Raw genomic sequence first — 22,979 nt, 5'->3', positions numbered from 1 at the left:
ATAACCATATGAAAATTGTGAGAAAAATGATTTCTCAGTGTTTGATGACGTCCTCAGATGCATCTACTAACGAGGAGGTTTTTCCACATCCCAGTATCGTACTGCTGCAATGATACTAATACAATCGAAGAAACATACCCACAGGGATACAGCTACACTGGTATAAATTACACCAGCCTTACTCTTTCTCTCACAACACCAGGAGTTGCTAATTGCAAGAATATAAAATGCCTTTATTCCTGTAGAAATATACCTTTGGACTTACACCAAAGCATAAGCTTTAGTAGCAAGAAAAACAAATGAAACAGCGTTGGTAAGCGATTCGTGTGTGCTGTTGATGTGTCTGGACAGATGAGCATCTTCCTGTTGGTAACTCCAGCAGGTAACTTTTCTGGTAGTATCAGCCAAAAAGCTCACAGGACCAGGATGTAACTGGGGGAGTGTGGGCCAAGGGAACTGAACCGTCGGAAAACGGTTTTGCAAAATAAGTAGTCATCTGCTGAATCTGGTACAGTTTTTAACAGTACAGCTCAGCTACATTTAACTCCCAACTAAAAGTTGTTGTTTTTTTTTTTTTTTCTTAGTGAGAGTCATCATTTAGTCTCAGTATTACTCATATCCTTCATAATTAAGTCTTGCAAAATACAGCCATAAACACAAACAGAAGCACATGCTGTCCATCACATCAAATACAGCAAATTAGGATTTCACTCACAAATCACCGTCCTGCATCACATTAAAACACAGTGATATTTCAGAAAGAAAAACACCAACCGAATCTTACTTCAGATAAAAACTTGTAAATGAACAGTACCTTAGGTTATATAAGCTGAAGTACAAAGAAAAAAACCGTTTTGCCATTTTATTATACATGCCTTATACAGTGTTAATTTCTAAAATCAATTTTTCTCAATTTCCCATAAACACTGAAAACATCAAGATACAACTATAAAAATCATCAAAAGTGCTATTTCCCAGTAGGCCCTTCTCCAAAAGAGCCTGGTTTTCAAGCTGATGGGATCAAACGGAACAGCTGTTCAATGAAATAGTCTTAAGGAGGGCAATTTTGTTGCCGTTTTTAATCAACGTATTTGTGTGGTTGTTGAATTCTGCAATTGCATGTGTGCAGAAGATCTCCCTGTGCCAGGCTTCCTACACCCTGCTCTCAACAGGGCCAGAGCAGAGATTTGCACGTCATTTGGACAGGCTGGATTACAAATGCTCAAAGAACCTGAGGAACAGACCCTCTGCGTGCAAAAACGACAGAAAGCACGAGCCTATCTCGTGTGGCCAGGAAAGGGAACTGGGGAAGTGGTTTGCTCTGCCTTATCCTTGCCCTTGTACTTTGAAGTGACTGAAATTATTTAAAAGTTCCTGTTGATTTTCCTGGGTAGACCCCTGACTGTTAAGAGGACAAAAATTCTCTGCTACTGAAAAAGAAAAAAAGAATTTCTCTTAGCAATTAGTCAACACAACTATGAACAGTAAAAACTAAAGGGAAACATGAATTGTATCTCTCTGCTTTCATACCAGTGATCATCAGCCTGTCCTACACAAAGGATCTCTCCACCCCGCTGCTGCCAGCTCCCTGCCGTACAAACAGCTAACACACACAAAGCGCGAGAGACCTGCTCACACTTACCCTGCTCATAGGCCTCCATCCCACTCTGGTCAAGGGTTTAAGAGCACCGAAAGGCAGAAGGTAATAGAGAATAGTCAGAGGCCAAGAACGGAGTTTCAGAGCAGGCCTAGACATACAGCTTAGCTGGCCCAACCTTCGCCTCAGGGCCAGCTGGGGAAATTGCAACCTGGAAGATTACATACACAACAGAAGAGGGTCAGCCATCTCGCTTCAGAACCGCCAGCTTCTGAGAGCTGGGGATGAGTTATTCCTGCTAATCTTTACTTCAGCATTGATTCTGCAAGTCTTTACTCCTTTATTCTGATCGGTTCTTCCCACTCCCAAAATAGAAGACCAGGTTATCTCAAAAAAAAAAAAAAAAGAAAAAAAAAGAAAAAAAAATCCTCTGTCCAGAAAATGGTGTTCGCTCTCAGAGGTCACATTTTATGAATGATTGTGAATGACACCCTCAAACATTAAAGGCAAGATCACTTGCAGGTGACATTTGAAAACAAAGTCACAGGTCATTCATCCAACTGATAACATAACATGATAGTTTACAGTGGAAGTAACAAAGAGCAAAGGTTCTTCCAAATATCAGAAGATGACATGCCCAGAAAACATTTCTTGTGACTGCTCCAGCTGTTGGATAGCCAAAATCGACAGCAAACAGGATCCTGACAGCTAGGAATCTGTGATGCTGGGACTTCAATAAGAACTCTGTGGAGGGACAGCTTTGAGGAAAGAACAGATAATCTGATGAAAAAAAATCCTTGAAACCTAATAAATGGGGGTCCCTCAGAGGGTTCACGTGTTGAAAGCATCTTAACTAGATTGTCCCTTAAGTTGTATTTTGTATCACAAAAGATGTTGGAGCCAAATTTACAGACCTGTTGGTCGTCAGTAACTTTGGGAAATAAGCCCTTACTTGCGAAACAACAGAGTGGCACTCCAGAGTTAGTTAAAACAATTTATAAATTAACTGATTACAAAAGACATCTTTCCCAGTCTTAAACCTTCACTGGGTACCCTGGTTCAGAACAGAGAACACGTGGACAAAACCCATACTGCTTGTGCTGCAAGAGAGTCTCCATGTCCCAGTAACCAACTCCTTTGCCTCATAACCAACTGCATCCATGATTTTTTTGTCACAGGGATGTCCTGACTGAGAGGAAACTCATTTTGCACAAATGGCCATGGGAGAAGTTGAACTTGTAACTCTCAGAGAAAAAAGCCGCTCATCTTATTAGCAGAGGACATCCTGGGCCGCAGTTCAGACCCTCGCGGGAGGTCTGGATGGGAGACCCTTCAGGTCCCCATTTATTCTTTGGCTTCCATTGGCATTTCCAATGTTACATTATTAAATTAAATTCTGCCTACCTGAGGGCAAAATATTCACATCTTTTGGGCACTGACTTAAATCCCGGCTAAGCGATTGTTCCCCACAGCCTGCTGAAGGCAGTATGCCTGCAACTGGGAAACAGCTGTGTGCGCACACAAACTGGAAGTGGGATGCTCTGGCTGCTCTGAACAGCGCGCTCTCTCACTGGATTTTATGATATGAAGGATGAACTATGAAATACTGTGTATATTTTTCCAAGATGGAAAGAATCAGGGAAATTAAAAGGAAATTTTCTTGCCAACGTGTTTTTTTTAAAACTTGGATCAGAATTAAAATATAATGCAGGCAGGCAAAACTGTCACCACTCTGGGATGCAAGATGGTGCTTTTGGCTCAGAGTCTTTCTACAGGGAACATAACTTCTTTCCCCCAGGAGATAATAAATAAAAACCAGAAAATGATCTGTGCATCACAATGCAAGGGGAAAAAAAAACAAAACGAAAAAGCCCCTGAGGAGATGAAGTGCTGTCTCAGCAGAGGTAAAGCCGGCTTTCTTCTCAGCAGGAGCTGGGACTGACTCGACGTGGGAATAGGAAGGGACACTTCACATTCTTCCTCCCATCCTTACCACCCACCAGCCTGCTGGAGGGTCAGCGGTGCTGGGAGCCCGAGTGCCAGCATCGAGCGTGGAGGTCCCGCTCCCCCTCCCACTGCTCTCCCCCCCTTCACTGCAGTCGCCCATGGACCAATCCCCGCAGAGCTGCATCCTGGCAGCTCGCTCCGGAGCCCTCGGGCTTCTCACTGCCTTGGCCTGGTTTCAGAGCAGGCCCTCGCTAATTTTTCCATTCTCCTAGTGATGGAGAATAGAGAGAAAAGGAATGAAAGCCTCCTCATTCCCCTTGTCATATAACAGCATGCCCTTCTCTGCCGATTCAATGCATAAGGAGCTTTATAGTAATTAGGCCAAACAAAAGCTTTGCAGATGGCTGTCGCTCCTTCTGCACAGAAACCCTCCCGTCCTCCCTCCCTCGTTTCTCCCTTCAGTCACCATTCCTGCAAAGCAGAAAATGCCGAACAGTACCTGAAACGAGTTCTCCTATTTGGTGTACCACCAGCAGAGCCAGCCGGGCCTGGACTCTCCAGTTGTGGGTGCTGGTCCCCGGCACAGCTGCTGCTGCCGCCGTTCCCTGAACGCAGCCTCCGGACATGAATTTTAACTTTGTGGAGGTTGTAGCAAGAGGGTGGAGGGTTAGATAAAGCTTTATAGCATCTCACCATTTCCCTGTGTGCAGATCTGGTCCCTGCAGGGTGTTTGACTGACACATCGTCAGGGTGACGGTTAGTTGCAAGGCTCAGTCTTTTTTCCTCTGCCTCTCTTTCCTTTGCTTGCTCCGGCACAGGAGAGAGGACACGGCGTCACAGTTCCTAATTCCCTCGCTGGTTTGTCTCTGGATTCCCCCTCTGTTTCCCACTTGTCTCTCTGCTACGAGGGTTGCAGCTATTGCAAACAAACAGGCATTGTGTCATATTTCAACATCCCACTACAAAGCCGACTCTGCACAAGATAAAAACAAGCTGTCCGTATAAGCAGTCCTTGCTTCTTGCTAGTCAGGGTGGCCATTGAAACTCAACTCTCCAAAAAACACCCCGCGGTCTCAGGCTGCCAGGCAGCGGTGCACTACAGCCAGAGGAGCAGCCAGCCGGCCTCGCACAGCTAACCCCGGAGCCGGTCTGAATCCCAGGCTGCGAGGAGGAGGAGTAGTGGGGCGGAGAAGAGGAGGAGATAATTCCCAGCTTCAATTCTGCAGTGCAGCAGCTGCCGCTAAGAGTTCTGGACTGCTGGCCACCAAAAATCCTTTCCTGCTCCTAATGTCCAGCTTGGAAAGAAGAAAACAGAAAGGAAAGGAACGTCTTTCTATTTTACCACCCTTGCCAGCCACCAACATCCATCTCCTGAAGTCTCGTTCCATCTCAAAAGACTCACATAGCAGCAGGTAAAGGACATTCTTCTACAAATACCCAGATAATGAAATAAGCCAGTTTTAGAGCCAGCTTAGTGTTAACATGTCAATTACCCTCAGTAATAGACTCGGTGATTCTCAGTGCTGTCATAGTTTTTATGTCCAATAGAACTAATACACAAAACATGAGTAAAGGAAGCTGTTTTGTTTTGTTTTTAAAGACAAAAAGCTGCAGTATTTCTATCTGAGCATTCTGAATATACAGAGAGAAATTTCCCTCTTTGACCCTGCAGACCACATCTCCAACATAGATTTTCTGCACCTCCTGTTGCCTGATTTGGATTGAAACTGAACCCCTGGTTCAGAAAGTGGAAGTGGGCTAGCTACATCTCACCTCGAGATTAAACCAAATACCCAGAACAGTTAAAGTCTGGGTTTAAAAAAAAAAAAAAATTTTCCTTGTTTCCAAAGCTGTCTAAACACCATGAAAACTGTATGCTAATAGAGTAGATAAAAAAGAGCACTGGTGGTCCGATGTGAGGGAAAGGGTTGTATTGTATTAGAGATAAAGCAGAAGTGGGAGGGCCAGCAGGAGACGCTAGAATTAACTAGCTAATGGCATCCCACTCGGGCCTTGAAAGGAAAATGTTCTAGCAAGAATCATGTATTTTGATTGGCCTTCAACTCCAAATATTACAGATATTACCTAGAAACACCCCTGGAGTCCCTGCATTAGAGTACTTTTTTCAGGAAGAAAACTGCTATATGGTATTCTGTATCTCAGGAAGTTCCAAGACTTGTGTGGTTTTTGTTGTTTAAGCTGAATTTTAACAATTGCATATTAAAAAAACCCAACCATTAATTGAAGATTTTAAGATCAACAGAAAGCACTCAAAACATACTCCTTCCTCCCTGAGCCCTGTTCCAACTTTTTTTGTTTTCCTATTTAAAATATCATTCAAGTCTTTCTCTGGCTGGCACAAGAAACTCCTACACAACGAAAATGAAGCCATCTGTATAGTAAAATGATGAAAGCAGTTACCCAAAATCCCATCAAAATTCCAAGAAAAGCAGCAAGGAGCACAGGCGAGCTAGTTCTCTTGATTTGCCAGGAACATAAGAAATTACCACCATTAAATACTACATTTTAAATAGAAACCAGCTACATTGACAACAAAAGGCACTTCATCAGACCAAGATGAAAATAATTTTCACACTGACCGTGTGTCTTCACAAAACTGTGGAGAGTTGGTCTGGGGCCGGTGAAGCCAGGCAGGAGCAGGCAGAGTTCCCAGCCCACAGCCTGCCCTTCCTGCGGGTGGCTCGCAGCACCCGGCCCTGCCCAGCTCCAGCTGGCCAGGCTGGCACCCTGCTCACCGCCCTCGTCTCCTCTGAGGACCTTCACCTGTGCCTGACTTTGCAGAAAGACAGAGCAAACAGAAGTCTTATCTATAGTTCCTTCAGGACTCTTCCCTTAAGGGTAAGGGAGATAAACCCACAGGCTCTTTCAGTAGAAATTAGTTCTCATCCCCCAAAGCACTTTTAAGAAATTTTTACATTCGAGATTGAACAAACCTGATTCTATGAAAGCAGAGAACAAGTTAAACAGCTCATCTGCTCCCTAAAAATGGATGGACATTGAAATGTTCTATAGTCCACTGCAGTGGGGACCACTACCCTTCAGTTCAGAACAAAGTGGTGTGAGAGATTCCTCTTCTAGGAGGGAGAAATATTGGTGTTAAAAGCTTTTTTCCTCCATTTCTTCAAAAAACTGAGTTCAGATGAGTAAGACAACCTATGTTTCTCTTAAGTTCTGTTCTGCTGACCTCACTACATTCACCAAGATGCAAATACCCGAGTCCTGCTTAAATGCTGACATATATGGCAAGTTGCCATCCCTGTTGCAGCTGCCCCAGAAACAGTGTACGGTTCCTACAATGTAAGGAGGCTGAAATGAAAAATCCACCATGAGTTTATCTATCTACTTTCCATGGGATAAGGAACAAGAACTGGTGATCAACCAGTTCTCAACAGAGGAACTCACATAATGGCATCTCAATAGCTGGATTTCTTGGGATGCAGGCAGTCCCATAAAGCCTGTGTTATTAGCTTAGACAAGAATCTTAACGCTTGTCGGTTTGTAGGAGGTTGGACATCAGTACCAGGCTGCCCCACCTGTCTGGAATCCATGTTCAGTAAATAAAAGCAGCAGTTAGCAGCAGGTATAAATCCTTAGAGAATTATTATCTAATGGAGAACTGCTAATCTGCCAGCTATGCAATACTGTTCTGCTCTGTCAGCTCAAATTAGCATCAAATCCAGTGACCCCATTTAATTACTTGTCTTTTCATTACTACCTCAAGCCCTTCCCTCACATTTTAAAAAACAATAAAGCAAGGCATTTTCAAGAAAGACTAATATGCAACCAAACTTCAAACCTACAGTCTCAGTTTTAAATCATAAGCATGAATCGTTAGGCTTGGAATGCGCTAGTCAGATGCTCGAAGTCCCCTGGTCACACTGTCTACATTTGGTAACAGAACTACTGTTTAAAAAATGCACCGCACGCATCCAAATGCTGTATTCTGTTTAAGTGCCAGCAAAAATAATGTCTTGCAATCAGGGGAGAGGTACTCAGTGACCGTTATTAAAGGTCCCATTCCTTTCCCGGCAGCATCTGTTTAATTTCAGACGCGTAGTCCCTGCTCCCACCCAACCTTTTCCGGAGCCAGGCCAGCAAGAGAAACACTGGATGCTCCCCCCGCAGTCAGGAGCTCCCGAGCTCCGAGAGCACAACAGAACGGCTCCCATGGTGCGGGAAAGCCCCGGTGCAGGGTTAGCGTCTGCCACGGGCACGGGATTGTCGGGGAGCGCGGTCACTGCCAGCTCGGCCGGGGAAGAGTCGGCCAGTGGTACCGCTCTCCGCGCGTTCACTGGTGCCGGCTAATGGAACCTACCGTGCGCTGCTTTAGCCACCCCCGATTTCTAACATTCTTTACTTTTTATACGGAGAATCCTTTCTATATATTTTTTGCTTAGTTTAATTTTAAAAAGCTTGATCGTTTCCCACTGACGTTACATTGCTGTTATATTTGCATTTTATAAATAGAGGGGGGAAAAAAAAGTGGTATTTTAAGCTAGCCATAAAAGGTTGGGTGGTTACCCGAATTCTGTGCAAAAAGCCTGTTACATAGTCTCAAAGATTTTTTCTGTGAAGCAAGGATAAAAAGTTGTATTTACTTTTGCAAAGGGACATGAAAATTGATGGCGCTTAAATACACTGTATTATTTTAATATTTTGTAACAATATTTTCCATTGCGTGTTTACAAAAAAGCCCTGTATTTTAGCTTAAGATACCTGTAAAGCAAACTCTCTGTTCTGTAAGGGACCTCTACTGGAAGCACAAAGGGCGTCGCATCTTCCCAACCGAGCAGGACCAGAGCTGCTCCGGCCGCCGCCGCCCTCCCGGCGGGAGAGCCAGCGACGGGACTCTGAACTCTTGATAACGCTGGTCCAAGAGGCTCATTTTGTTTAAATCGGCTAGGAGATTACTCGTGAGAGAGTCGAGACTTTGGAACATCTCTACTGAAACTTCCAGCAAACCAGAGACCGACGACCAATGGCCCCTGGCTCACCAGACCCGGCACGCCTGCCCCGCCAGCCCCGCCAGCCCCGCCGCCCCTACCTGATGCCGCCCAGCGCCCTCTCCTCCTTCCCGGCTTTTCGCTCCCCCTCGCCCGGACGCGATGCTCGCCCGCCCTTTTGAAGCGGTTTTCAGACAGGTGAACAAAGCGGCGGATCGCACACCCCACCGACGCGCCGGCCGCGCCTCTCCCTCCCCCGGACCCCCGCGGGGGCTCCGCGCCGCCGCGCCCGGGACAGCGGGGGTCTCCGGCCGGGCCGGCCAAGCTCCTCCCCGGGCCGGGCAGGGGAGCGGGACGGCGGGCTCCACCCGCACCCCGTCCCCGGCGGGCCCCCACCTACCTCCCAGCCGGGCAGGGCACCCCGCCGGCCCTGCAGGCGCTGCCGCTCGCTGCCGGCCGGCCCTCGCCTTAAGGAAGCGGCGCGGGGCCCTCCCCCGCCTCCCCTCCCAGCCACTGGCCCTCCGAAGCGGCTGCCTCCCCGCAGGGCCCCGGCCCCCTTCGGAGGAGGAGCCAGGGCAGGAGAAACGAAAAGGAAGAGAAAGCGGAAGGGAGCGCAACCCGGCGGCAGCGGGGGCCCGCAGTCCAGGGAAGGGCTCTGCCCCGGAGGGCACCCAGGCGCTGTCGGGCACCGGGAGCAGGGAGATGCCGGCATCACTGCTAAGCTTCCCGAGGAGCCGCCGGGCAAGACCCCAGGGACACCAGACTGTGGCAGGGAACAAGGCGATAGTGTGGGCGCTGCTCATCACCCGGCTGCCCGGGCGTTCCACGGTGGTGTGCAACTGTGCTGGTGTGCAACACAAATCGACACAGGCGTTTTCAGCCAAAGCAAGAAAGTGCACTGCAGCGTCACAAAGCGCTCCCAAAACGCAGTTTAATTGCTCCGTAATCCCAGGAAGATGCTCAAGAGATTGTACGAGAGAGAACAGACTTTCACAGTCAAAAAGGCATCTCACAGGTCTGATTAAAAAAAATACTGATTTCACTCAGTTCAGTTTCCCAGGACACCTAAGAAAATCATTTACACTGTCACACCCTTCACACATTGTGATGTTGCTAAAATTTCACCCCTTTTAACATTTTCTGACCATCTTTGTCACGCACATTGGACCACTCTACAAGAATTTTTTTTGAAATTGCATGTTTGCTCAAATAAAACTCCAAACATCAGAACTTGTGAGCAGGAATGAAGAACAAGAGACCAACCAGCTGGAGATTATGTTTCATTCTTCCAAAACTAGATTAAAAAAGTATCAGAGATTTTTCCATTATTAGCCCTTTCCTGAACTTGATACACACCTCTTACCATAATACTAAATGTCTGTCCCCTCTGGGCCAAGAAAAGCTCCTTCCGTATTGTACTGCCAGAACAGCATCCAGTGTCCTCTGTTACATAAATACAAGCCGTTTTTAATATCAATAGGCGGATGACTGAGAATCAAGATCCTAAACCTATACTCCAGTACTTCCTCACTGTATTAAGCTGTTTTTAAGAACTGTGGCCCATGACAAGAAGCTGAGGTTCAAACAGGACAGAACTGTGTATTAATCTGCCATCTGTATTATCAGATGTCACTACAGCTCACTTCCCTTAAAGGTTCACTGTGTTTTTCCTGATGCACGTCATGCCAACAAACTGCTTTTTGCTTACACAAAACAGAACAAACTATGGAACCAAAGGACAGCTACAAGAAGTTCCTCTCTAGAGAAAAACTTGTTCATCTGGTCCCTCTGTTCACCCACCCAGCCTCACTCTTTGGTGAAGGTTTCCCCGAGTAATTCTTCAATCCTGTATCAACACTGCCCAGCCAGGTGAGAAGAGGCAAAATGCCTGTAAATTAGCATATGAATGGCATGCCATGCATGCAGATCCTGGCCAGGAAATGTTCTGTGACAGCAAGGATTTGAAACAATAAGCTTCCATCCATCTGATAAAGATCTACCTGTCTCCCTCCAAGCCCTCTGCTTTACCTCATCTAATTAAATGAAAGCTGATCCTCACTAGTATTCACAGTAAGAGACGCTAAGGCGTTAATCAGCTCAAGCTATTAGCTACATAATGTCTCTAAGAAAGTTATAGGAAGAAAAGGTCTGTGCTAAAGAAACAATAGTTTTGTTTTTCCCCTGTGGAAAAACTTAAGGAACACTTGACTTAAAACAGATTAATTTTTTTCCCCCCATTCTTTTATGAAGTTTGAGCAAAGCAAAGCCACATAGGACTATACTCTTTTTAATTCAATCGAAAACTACGCACACTTCTATGACGATACCGATATGTACCTCTGCAAAAGGGAGATCCCCTGCTTGCACAACATGATGATGACGACGACCTACTTCGTATCTCTGTCTTCTGCTCAGAAACAGGAGAATCTGCCTTACACACAGAGCTGTCAGCTGGAAGATGGCGCATGCTCTCCCATGAACACGAGGTTAGTACCGTGGATTCTGAACTCCACAGCAGCAGGCTCGGCGGTGAGGGCACGTGCAGCAGTTTCTTGGTCTATATTACACTTCCAAAGCATGTTCAATCGCATTTGGTCTCTCTTTGCCTATGCAAAGACTTACTCTGCTCTGAAAACAAACCGACACCCACATTCCTAAGTGTGCTTCCAGGGATGCAAAAACCAGAATAATGGAAAATGATCTGTCAGCGAAAGAGACACTCCGCTTTCCAATAAAAGGGAACAATGCAGCTCTTATTCTTCTTGAATCCTTCATTGTTTGGCATATTTCTTGCCATGCCTGAACAGTTTCTCTTTTTCCTGATAACTGTCAGGCTTCCTTTCCCTCCCACACAAGCATTCAACAGAATTTCAGCATATCAGGATGCACTAGGAAACTTTGTTAGTGTCTCCCACTAGTATCTGCTGCATGTGGACCCTGCTTATCAGTTTGAAAGTATTTGTGTGATACCCCACTGCAAAAACCAAATCCTTTAGAGCTGTTTCCTCAAAAGCAATACTCGTAGCTTCACCAAACAACAACAAACCAGCATATCAGTATAATGAAAGAAAGCAAATTTAATAAGGGGATTACCCAATTTCATACCTAAAAGTAAGAACAATAACAAAAAACATTTGTTTTCAAGTATCAAAACTGATTTGACATTGCCTTTTAAAATAAACACTCCATGGACACTTACCAGTTCTTTTTTAATCAGAAAATAAAACCTGTTTGAAATAACCTTCAGCAGGAAAAGAATATACAGAAGACAGATTTACAGACAAATTCCTCAGCCATCATAGCCTAAGCTGTTAGCATCTGGACTGTCTAGATCATATCTGATTTGGGTCACTAGTGAAAATAATTCAGGGATTCCAGACTAGTCCCCTGCAGGCATGTGGCCAAACCACTCACAAACTGGCAGTGTGCTCAGGAATGCAAAGAAACAGGGATGCTAAAGGTCATGCTGAAGCATCCCCTACACAATCCTACAACTTTTTAACTCCTTGCCTTCAGAAATGGCACTGAAACAGACACTCACCTGGCTGCTCGGAAGAATACCACATACACCTTAAATTGTCTAACACAGAGTTGTACAATATACTTAATATTTCAAAGGACATACAGCAGTTGTAGGAAGTTATGAAACGTTTCTTACTTCAATGCTGCAAAGGATATTTAACCTATGAATCTGATATACATACTGCAATTCCACAATAATTTCTAAACTCGTTGGAATCCAGAAAGAAAAGGCAAAAATTCCTCAGGATCAGCAGGAACCATTACAGATCTAGGTGTTATTTAGGCAAAAAGGTCTTACTACATATTCACAAAGAAAACAGGTAGATTTTTATTAACTATGTATTAATTCCATCTCAGCTTCCTTGTAATGTATACCAGGCATGAAGACATAGAGGAAGTATGTGAAGTGCCACGAGTAGCACAGATTGAGCAGCTAGTGAGAAGATAAACACTACAACTACTGCACAAGCTGTACCCATAGCTAGAACTACTAGGACAAAAAAAAAAAATCCTCAGCACTGAATGTTTTTTGAATTTTATTATATGCAATTTTAGTCTTGCCTATTTTGATTTCTGTATTTAAGTCTGTAAATTACACAACGTGGTTAATTTGCTACCTTGCAATGCAAGGCGGGGAAAATGAGAAAGTGGATTGCACTAAGCAGAGCCACAGCTCGGTCAGTTACTGCTAATGTGTGGCTTCTGCTCTCTCAGGAGTGCGGGTGGACAGAAGGTTGAAGATGAGTCTTCATTGTGCCTTGGCGGTGATGATTTCCAACAGCACAGAGGAGCAGAAGCCAAGGGAAGGTCATTCCCTTTTACTTTGTGCATATTAGACTGCATCTGGAATACTGTGTCCTGTTTTCTTAGGATCAAGAACGATGTTGATAGACTTGTGAACGATGTTGATAGCCCCAGTGAAGGGCCAGCAGCATAGCCCAAGGGTTCGCAGCACATGGCCTCTGAGGATGGGTCAAGGGCATTGGGCTTGTTTAGCCTGGAGAAGACGTAGGAAGGGACCTAACAACAGCCTTCCAATGTCCAAGAGGAGGCTACTGAGAAGATGGAACCAGACTCTTTACTGAGAGAGCTGGAGAAACAGCAGCCATAAATTGAAACAGGGAAGGGTCTAACTGGATATAAGGATAACATTTTTCACTACGAGGCTAATTAAGCATTGGAACAGGCTGCCCAGAGACCCTGTGGAATCTCTGCCCTTGGAAATTTTTAAGACCCAAGTGGACAAAGCCCTGAGTAACGTGGTCTGAATTCAGTGTTGGCCCAGCGTTGGACTACGTGACTTCCATCTGAATAATTCAATGCCTACCAAACATCTTTTTATTCAAAATACATAACACTTGATTAACTATCCCTTCTACCTCTGATCTGATGAGTATTTAAAATAATAAAGTGTCAGCCATACAAAAAGATGGAGGAGATGCCAGCAGTTCCTAATGTATCATTACATCCACTTCAGCCAAAATTATAGTTACTTAAGCGACAGAAACTTTAGTTCCACAATTTGTCAAATGCACTGGCAGCAGAGGACAAATTAAACATTCCCCTGTTGGAATGAAAGCAAAAGAGCTTTGCATCAAACATGGCAGAAGCAAAATTTCCCCAAGTTTCTTACCTCCCACTCACTTGCAAGCTTCACAGGCACCTCTATGCCTCTCTTCTCCAGCTGTTCCAACTTGTAATCCTCGTATTTTCTGTATCCTGCATATCCCCCACCTGTAGCTACCAGAACATGGAAGGGGCGCAGGCGGAAGACTTGTCCTACTGGAGCAGTATGAAGCTTCTTCCTGTCTGTAACAGGGAAAAAAACCACCAGACTTCAGGAAAGAGAACAACTACACAGTAAAGAAAAAAACATGATGTGCAGTGAGCGGTGTCAGCTTCGGTGATGAAAATGTGATCAGAAATCTATGGCACAGAAGGTATGTATAGATGCTCCTAAGTACTCCAGTTTTTGCAGCTTACCAAGTTACTGAAACTCAGCTGGTGAACGTTAACTGGGCATTTGTGGCCTTAACTTCATCCCCCTCCTCCTGCCCCACATCCCATCAAAATTCTTCCCCCAAAAGTATATAAAATGAGCTGCCTGAAAGCACCGTGGGGCTGAGTTTCTCATGACTTTGCCTCTGGATTTCTATCATACTTTCCAACTATGAGATCTTCTAAGTTGTTACTATACCAAATAATTTGTTGGGAACAATCTGTAGTACTGTGGAGCTTCATGCTTCTCAGTCATTAAAGCTTTCGTTATAGTTAGGGAATCCCCAAATTGTACAGCTAACGGGAAGAGGGAAGGAAATGACGACCTGCTTTAGTGTAGGTTTGATAAACAGGATAATAGACTCATTTTTGCTGTAGTACAGGTCACCACACACACAGACATCTAGTATTACGTCTGTTTCTCACTGAGAACTGCCAAGCTCCTCCTGCATAACACAAGCCTTGCATGTCTTCTGTGAGATACAGATACCCCGCACTGTCACTAAGCAACAGGACAGCCACACAGGGCAATCACAGCAGTGGGAAGTATTTCCCTTGCAAAATCTTCAGAGAAAACAAATATGTTTGGGCTAAGGAAGTATTAGACTATGCTGCTTCTATCTGTATTACAGTCAGTCTGAACGTTCTCAGCAATGAGCATAAGTAACTATCGGACAGAGAAAATGCCCAAAAGAATTAATTCTCGGATACTGATTGGTGTAATTTCCACAACAATCATTAACATGGATGAGCTGGAATCAAAAAACAATGGACTATATCTTGTTCCATCAATGTCAGGCTTAGGGTTTGACTGTTAAAGGATGCATTAACAACAAAAAGAATTCAGTAAACACCAAATCTATTTCTAGGCACGCATAGAGACAAAGCATAATTGCTTAGCAATCTGGGAAGCTTTAGTTCTGAGCAGTAGAGTTGATTAGAAGTATCCAGCTATGCTTCATCCACTATGCTGCAAAAAGATGCCCAATAAAACAAGATGTGAGCAAGAATTACTTTTACCAAAATAGTATTTCTGCTCATTTCTTTCCTACATGTGTGATTTAAAACACTGTTTGAATTACGTCCTAAATTACGTCACAATTCGAAAGCAGGTTTATTCTCACTAAAAAAAAATAATAAATTAAAATCCTGTTTTCTGGGGGAAAAAAAACAACAAACAAACAAATAAGGCAGCAACTACAGTTACAGTTAAGAATTCTTGAAAATATTCTACCCCAAAGAACAGCGCTCAATATAAGGACAGGGATCATTTAGAATAGCTACAGAAAGCTTTATAAAGAAAGACTTTTATTTATTTTGAATTTACAAAGACTCTACAACCTCTCAACTTTGCATCATCACTATTTCAACAGACACGTCTGTACAGAGACCAAGGGTACTCTTTAGCCCTAAAGCCTTTAACTCCCTTCCCACCACATCTTTGGTTCTAAGTTAGCAAAGCTGCTCAGCTATTTCACCAGAGCTTAGCAAATTCCCAGACTAAAACCCCTCAGCAGGAACAGCTCTTTCTGGTTTGTATCCAGGGAGAGGCTGTTTCTGCTTGAAGAGCCTCTATTGATTACACTGATGTGAACGTTTCTATTCTGTGCTAGAGAGCAAACCATTTGATGTTCCACAAGCCACAGCAAACACTATTTAATCTGATGATAAATGATGTGAAGAGTTGACTTTTCCCCGCCTCCAGCATTAATGCAACAGTGCTCCTGTGACTGGTATCCAACACATGATCGTTGGCAAAGGCATCCAACACATCATTGTTAATCTTTTTTTGCCCTGACAAAATAAAATTCCACACCTTTCAGATATGAACGGAACTCACAAAACAAGTTTACAAATTCCAAGACAAAAAGATTAGTTACTGATTCTGGCAACAATACCATGTTCAGACACTTGGCACTGCTTAGAGACTTCAGCTGAACATCATGTTCTCCAATGATACTAGCACCACCACAGCTCTCTGGCAAGCGGCATGAGAATGTGAGGAAAGCTCATGTCTTGGCACGTGAGCCAGCAGAAATAAGTCCAGGACAAGAGGAAAAAGGTGTAGGACTTTTAACATACTAATAACATACTTTTAGATGCTTTGAACCCTACATCTGAACTCCATACTGATAAGGCTAACCTGTTTCAGATTTCTTTTAAACATTGAGTTTATTCAGCAAACAAGAATAAAAATAAAGTAACAATTTCCTTCCCTGGAACAGATGAAAAGGACTCATTCCCTCAGAAACATTAAAAAACACAGGATGAGAAAGCAAACTGCATAATCAAAGGCATGCCCTAGTCTACGCAATCAGATGCAACGATATAAATACTGCTTTATTACTCTCACCAAATTAAGAATTTCTTCTAGGAAAGGATACAAACACTTGGAGGAGGCTGTTATAAGGGGTAGAGATAAAACTGAAGAATAGTTATATTCTCTTCCTAATGACATCATTTGTAAGTCATCTAGATTTAAATCCAAATCAGGATATGAAATATCATTTCAGGATTAGAAAATGGCTGGCTCAAAAGTTAATTTGCTCAAAACTCAAAGCTAACTTCAAACAACGCTGTCTTTCACGTGATCAACAATTTTGCATTATGCGTCTCAGCTTCCTAGTTGTGTTTTTTTCCTGTAAGGACTAACTTTGATTTCTAGACAACAAAGAGCTGCTGTTTGTATCAATCTGTGTAACTATATTTTTCAATAATGAAATCTCCATATATGATATGCCAGACAGAGGATTTGGACAGGCAAGTTAACTCAAAGCAATTGTTATAGAAAATAGGATCAATACCTCAGTTGGCAAGGAAAACAAAAATTGAAGACTGTATGCAGTTGTTATGCTAATACATGACAACACATATGCTAAAAGTTTACAAACAAATATTTATTAAAAACAAACAATAATATTTGATCTTCACTGCATTACCCAGCTAGAGTAACTCCAAGTGCAAGCATCATTTTATTCAGGTCTAAAACATTTCATGTAAACCTCCTTTGATTTCCTGATTTATTAAAATTACAAATACCGACTGAAATATAAAAGGATACTTATACCTTTTCTTTCTTACAGGCCCGTTAAGCTGCTGAAGTCTGAATTCCTCAGACTTCCCATGGTGAATAGCTGCTAAGAGCTGCGCTACAAAGCGGGTCATACAGCTGAACAGTTTTCAACAAATTCCCACCTGGTATGTGCTGGTACTTTCTTATTATCATTTTTACATTAAGCTTGATGTTGCCCTTCTGAGTCACTCGCTTCAGGTCTGGCATTATTTCACTGTCTTTCATGTTGACAACAGATATCATTTTAGCTGTCAGGCTCATTATTAATGACTATGCTATTACAACGCTTTCTCAGCCAACAGCCATCCAGACTCTTTCACATCACCTTCATGACGTTGTCCAAAGAATGATACAAACATGCCTGGCCTGCCACTTGGCTGTGCTGTGCTGCTAGAAACACTCTAGAGCAACGAAACACTTAAAAAATGTCACAGGACATGCAAAACAATTAAACTGATTTAAAAAAACTTCCGATTTTGAAATGAAGGAGAAGGATACAATGGAAGTGTGGGAAGTACACAAACTATTGGCTCAGCAAGTTCATTAAAGTGGGGTTTTTTTTTTTAATATAAATGCACTATTCTAACATGAATCTCTCTGCTAAATTGTATTGTCTTTAAAAAAGTAATTCCTCAACTGTAGAATCTTCAGAAAACTAACGTGCAGAAGTTAATGAATAAAAATAAACCTATGGTTAATGGGTTTTAATTTGCTAGAAAAAATTCGGATGTTTGTAAAAGTTTAAAAGTTACAAGTAAAGAGATTCCATTATACGTGCTCTTCCCCAGAGTCCTTCTTCCTCTAGCACCTGTTATTACTATCACAGTCTATCTGATTAAACTTGCTTTACAAAATACTCTACTTTCTTCAGTTGTTGAAAGTAGAGAGTACAGGGAAACATGAAATCCCTCATTTTGCATACAGCTGACCAGACAAAGCCAAGAAAGTGACACTGTTGGTAAATGACTAGCTCCTAGTTTACAGTAGGTTGTTAAGTTGTACAAAAATGCTTGCAGGGAAAAAGTTTGATTCATTAGCGTGCCGAGATGGATGTGATATGAGAAAGCTGCATTTGTATTGTATTTACATACAGTAAGGCACGTACAAAGGATGCAGAGCTGCCTAACTACTGTAATGTCTGAACGTATTAATTAAATAGCAAACTTGTCAAAAAACACGTATTGCCAAGGAAGACGCAAACAGATCTCAATAAATTTCCCTTAAGGTGGGGGGGGAAGAGAGAGGAAAAAAATAGAAACATAGCAGCCATTCACTTTATTATTTTAGCTCCTTTGCTGCTGGCCCTGTTACACAAGTTTCCTTAGAAGTGATAATCCCAGTGAAAAGGATGATTGTCAAAGTATCAAAGAAGCTTAAAAAAAGGCAAATAGCCTCAAAGGAGGTACATTAAAAGACACCATTAGGGCAGCAGATGTCATAATGACAAAGCAAGCAGGTTACTTTCTGATAAATACACACAGGTATAACACAGTGTGAGAGCGAACAAAAATTATGAGAAAAAACCTCCAGAAAATAAACAATTGCATGGCCTACTAATAAGCCTCAACAGAGGTATTGCTGATTTGGGGGCTGACATTCCCCACGATAGGATCGGTTCTGCCTTTCCAGTTTTAGCCAATACTGCTCTGGATACTATAGCACCTAAACTGCTGTCCAGATACGCGTCTCTGCAAGGTTCCTCATACCTAGGAAATCATCGTGGAACAGATGGCACTTCCAGAAGAACACAGAAGCCTTCCACCTTGGCTAGGGAAGCTATTTGTCTAAAATGCTCCTCTTGTTAAAGGAAATTATTTCTAGGTGGGTTTTTTTTTTTTATCGCTATATTTGCTATCCAGGTATTCCAAAATATCTGAGAAACAATGAGTAACACCTCATAGGGAATCTTATGAAATAGGTAAATACACTACTTTTACTCTCTGGAAAATAAAAGGAGTAAAGAGTAATTAATTTGCAAGCTTGTGTCTATGAAAATGCCATGAATTGAGTAGGTCTCTGATGCTGGGCTCCCACTTCTGCTTTAATCTCGAGAATTTCCAATATGTGACTGCAATTTGCTCAACTTTGGGTAACCCAGAATTTAAAAATACTGGGTAGATACAAGCCTTCACTTACCACTGAAAAATGTCCTGGAAGGTGGCTGCTTCCACAAGACTCCAGTTCTAACATACAGGTTCTCATGTATAAGGAATTTACAGCTAGTCAGCAAACTGCAAATACAACCAACAAGAAACAGTTGCTTAAATACAAATGTTTACCAATGCAAATTGTTAAACAGTTCAATCTAGCGATAATCTTATATTCAGACAAACAAAGAGGGGAAAGTCTCCTCAAAGTAACAGAAAATTCCTACTAAGCTTATTCCCTTCTGGCCTATTCCTTCCCTAAAAGGCCAAAAATCCCTGAATATCCAACTGCTCCTACAGATATTTATCTCATGTTGCATTTATTTTATCTTTTATTTTTCTTACCACATACTGACACATGTTCCCCTTGAGCTTAATTCTATTGTAACAGTGATACAATACTGAGTATTGTATGTGCTGATCTCGGCAACAGCCCTTTTTGGGCAACTAGTTATGTCGTCATTATGTATCATATCCTGGCCTGTTTGGAGCTCTGAAGTGTCAGTGATTATGAATATAACCTGAGTCTTTTTTCAAAAGCAAGCTAATATAATCTAATTTCATTTTGTTTTATGCACTGTCCTGGCCTACATCCAGGTAGTAATCTACATCCAGGTTTAGTAATCTGTTTGGGTTCCCTCCCCCTTTTTTTTTTTTTTTAAATAAGCAATATAGAACTGATGAGAGTTACTACTCTCTAAATCAGCTTCCAGTTTAACGTAGACCGATTTTATGCAACTGCATGCAAACAATTCCTTTAAGGTAAGTAAATTACTTGTATTTTGCTGAGGAAAACAAAAACGTTTAAAACAAGATTGCTCTACTTACAAGGAAAGTACATAGCGCAAGTATCATTATCTTCTGTAACAACATGGCTAGTGTATTTACTTCCATCCAAAGGTAATGTTTATAAGGGGCGAAGCTGAATTCAGCCATGCTGATTAGAACAAACTCTGCTTGTAAATGTAGTGGTAAATTTTGTAATGATCATTTAGCACTTGGGATTATTCCATCTCCCCCAGGCTGCTACACAGGTGTGTCATTTAGGAACCTCCTACAACAGCAACTATCTTAAGAGACACTTATGAATGAGTTCACCTATCTTCTTCCTCGCCGTGCTGGTAGGGAGGAGGAGTACATAGAAAAATTACGGATTCTATGAAGAAGTAATATAATTTATTAGACCAACTGGTATAGCTGGAAAGGTACAAGTGCTGCCAGGCACAGAAGCTTTTCTTTAGAATTTATCTTACCACTCCGTACACTGGTGAACTGTAATGCGAGTGGTTTTGCCACTCTGAAAACATGTAAAATAGACTTATAACTGGCCAACACAGGGAAAAGGTTCAACCAGGATTCTTCATATGTTTAATATATAATATTTCATTTCATGTTTCTAATAAATCTGAACAGGATCCATTCAACTGTACAAGAACTATGCCCATTCAAAGTATGTACATAAGCGCGTTTAGACAAGTACATGAAGATGGCATGGCAACACCACAACCTGCTGTTAGACAGGGCAGGAAAGCGACAGTGTTCTCACACCAACAGGCTCAGTCCCTTGGGAAGAACCAGGTCTGGCAGGTCTTTGTGCAACCTGCTCATTCCCGGGATGCAAATGCCATTGCTGGCATGTCTTCATTCAGCTCTCCGACCTTTCATCTGCTCTTGATCAGATATACACCAAGTACAGAATTACTTCCTTAGCTTACAAGCTATTGCATAATTTAAGGAGATTCAATTCCAGGAAATGGTTATTAGTAATTTTAAGAATTAATTTCAGGTATCTACTGAGTTACATACAGACATTATCTCTTTATTTAGAAGAAGAGTCTACAAATAGCAGATTTCTTCTCTAGAAATCACATGATACTAGCAGACACTCGCTAACAATGTTTTAATGTTAGCCAAGGAAATAGCTGTAATTTTCACTTATCCCCTATAACACGGTCAGTAATACTTCACTCTGCCCTTCAGCTTCATGGTCTCTATTAAAACCACCGTATTAGCTCACATGTGGCAGGACAGTCCCTCCCCAAAACATGTATTCCCGTAACCAGGTGCTAACCATGCCACACTGCTGCATCATCTCCCAGGATATTATTTCCTTAGCAAGACAGAAAAAGCATCCCACACTGCCGCAGAACCTGCATGTTTTACATAGCAACATGATGTAATTTTATCGTGAACAATGAGGTCAGCTGATCCGCTTAGGTCACACACCAGACCTACACTAATTTGTGGTATTACAAGGCCTGATTTACAACATATTAAAACACCTGGCATAAAAGCAGCGCTTGCCCATTAGTAAGCTGGGAGCCTGCGGGCTACTTCTAAGGCATTCAAAAAATGAAGAACTAATCCAGTTAGCACTAGACTTAAATTTACCAGAAAAGTTTTAGAACCCTAAAAAGTCGGGAGAAAAAAAAAAAAATATTAAAACTTAGCTACAGCCTAAAGCGCTAGTGTTCTCAAGACATATATTAGTCTTGATGCATAATGACCTAAAGACAAAATAATAAAAAAAGCACAGGCAGAACAAAACTAGCTGTGCTGGCTTCACAGGAGCATCCAGGAGCTGTTCATGTTGCCAAGGCAGGGCAGGGCGTCCCAGGACTTGGTACTTCAGCAGACAGATCACCACAGAGGAAGGACACAACAACTAATTGCGGATCCTAAGCTCTTACCAAAATTGGTTTTGGTGTTCAAGATGGGGAAAACCAGTCTCCTCCTTACTCTGAAACCTGTCTAAAAATAGGTAAAGATGCCAAGACTAAGTAGTTTACTGTCAGCCTCACCTTTCCCGCTCCGGACAGCCTGACCTTGATGGGTACAAGTATGTAGGAGCGCGTTGGGCTCCTGCCTGTGCCACAACTGGAGGCTGCTGGAGTGGGAACCACCAGGACCCAAGTCAACTTCAGCCCACGAAGGACAACGCGCCGCTGCCAGGCACCGAGGCCCGATGGTAACGGCACACTCTGGTGTGTTCTCCAGGTTTTGAGAGAAAAGGTGGAGTAAGGGGTTTGTGTGTTCTAAGAACACAGAACTGAGTCCTAGAAACATTACTGGTACAGTACAGCTGTTTCGTTGCTGTTCGAAGCACAAACCTTAAGAGAACCCCCGCTGCACAGGCCGGCCGGGCCCTGGCGCTCCCCTCACAGCCCGGGGGTTACATAACCCCACCCACCTTCTGCTGGACACTGAGACACCGACAGCCACGAAACACGGTCAAAATCATACAAGGCCACAAGCTATTCTTCCTTAGAAAAACCTTAACCCTTCATCTTTCTTTCCAGGAGGACAAGACTCCTCTCACATGCCCAGGAGACAAGGCCGAGGCACCACAAACAACCGCGCTTTCACCCCGGCAGGGAAACGTCAGCCGGAGAACCGGCCGGAGAAGAGGGGGCGGCTGCGGCCCCCGGCCCGGGGGACGCCGGGCCGCCGCCCGGCTCCTCCTCACGCCCCCCGCGGTGCCGGCTGTCAGACAGCGGCTGCCCCAGCTCTGCCGGGGCGGGGCCGCGCCGGACAGCGACAGCCCCAGCGCCCCCGCCGCCGGGCAGCGCCGTACGGTGCGGTGCTCTCCCGCCCGCCATGCCCGTACCTGCTCCGCCGCAACGCGGCCACGCCGCCCCGCGCCACGGCCGCCGCCATCTTCCCGCGCCGTCGCCGCCACCTCCTCTGCCACTGCCCGCGCGGGAGGGCGGGACACCGGCGGGGGGCGGGGC

The 22,979-nt window shown here is 43.5% G+C and overlaps 1 protein-coding gene across 7 annotated transcripts in view; it reads right to left on the bottom strand.

The window, feature by feature from the left end:
* Positions 1-22,943, bottom strand: part of PISD (phosphatidylserine decarboxylase) — a 29,884-nt gene extending 6,941 nt beyond the window's left edge. The window contains exons 1-3 of one of the 7 annotated variants that reach the window (XM_063351592.1): positions 22,856-22,943; positions 19,238-19,332; positions 13,664-13,839 (exon numbers count right to left, since the gene is read on the bottom strand). In XM_063351592.1, the coding sequence (XP_063207662.1) occupies positions 13,664-13,839; positions 19,238-19,332; positions 22,856-22,905 (321 nt within the window). In that variant the 5' untranslated portion in view covers positions 22,906-22,943. Of the gene's footprint in view, positions 1-1,642; positions 1,809-4,043; positions 4,829-8,609; positions 8,690-8,908; positions 10,654-13,663; positions 13,840-19,237; positions 19,333-22,855 lie in introns of those variants that run through there. The other 6 variants (XM_063351588.1, XM_063351591.1, XM_063351589.1 and 3 more) reach the window with 6 other exon arrangements.
* Between the last annotated feature and the right edge of the window lie 36 nt (positions 22,944-22,979).

The sequence above is a fragment of the Chroicocephalus ridibundus genome, chromosome 13 (genome assembly GCF_963924245.1).
Source record: "Chroicocephalus ridibundus chromosome 13, bChrRid1.1, whole genome shotgun sequence".
NCBI lineage: Eukaryota > Metazoa > Chordata > Aves > Charadriiformes > Laridae > Chroicocephalus > Chroicocephalus ridibundus.
Note: the sequence above shows the minus strand (reverse complement) of the source record. Positions and strands in the feature narration are given on the sequence as shown.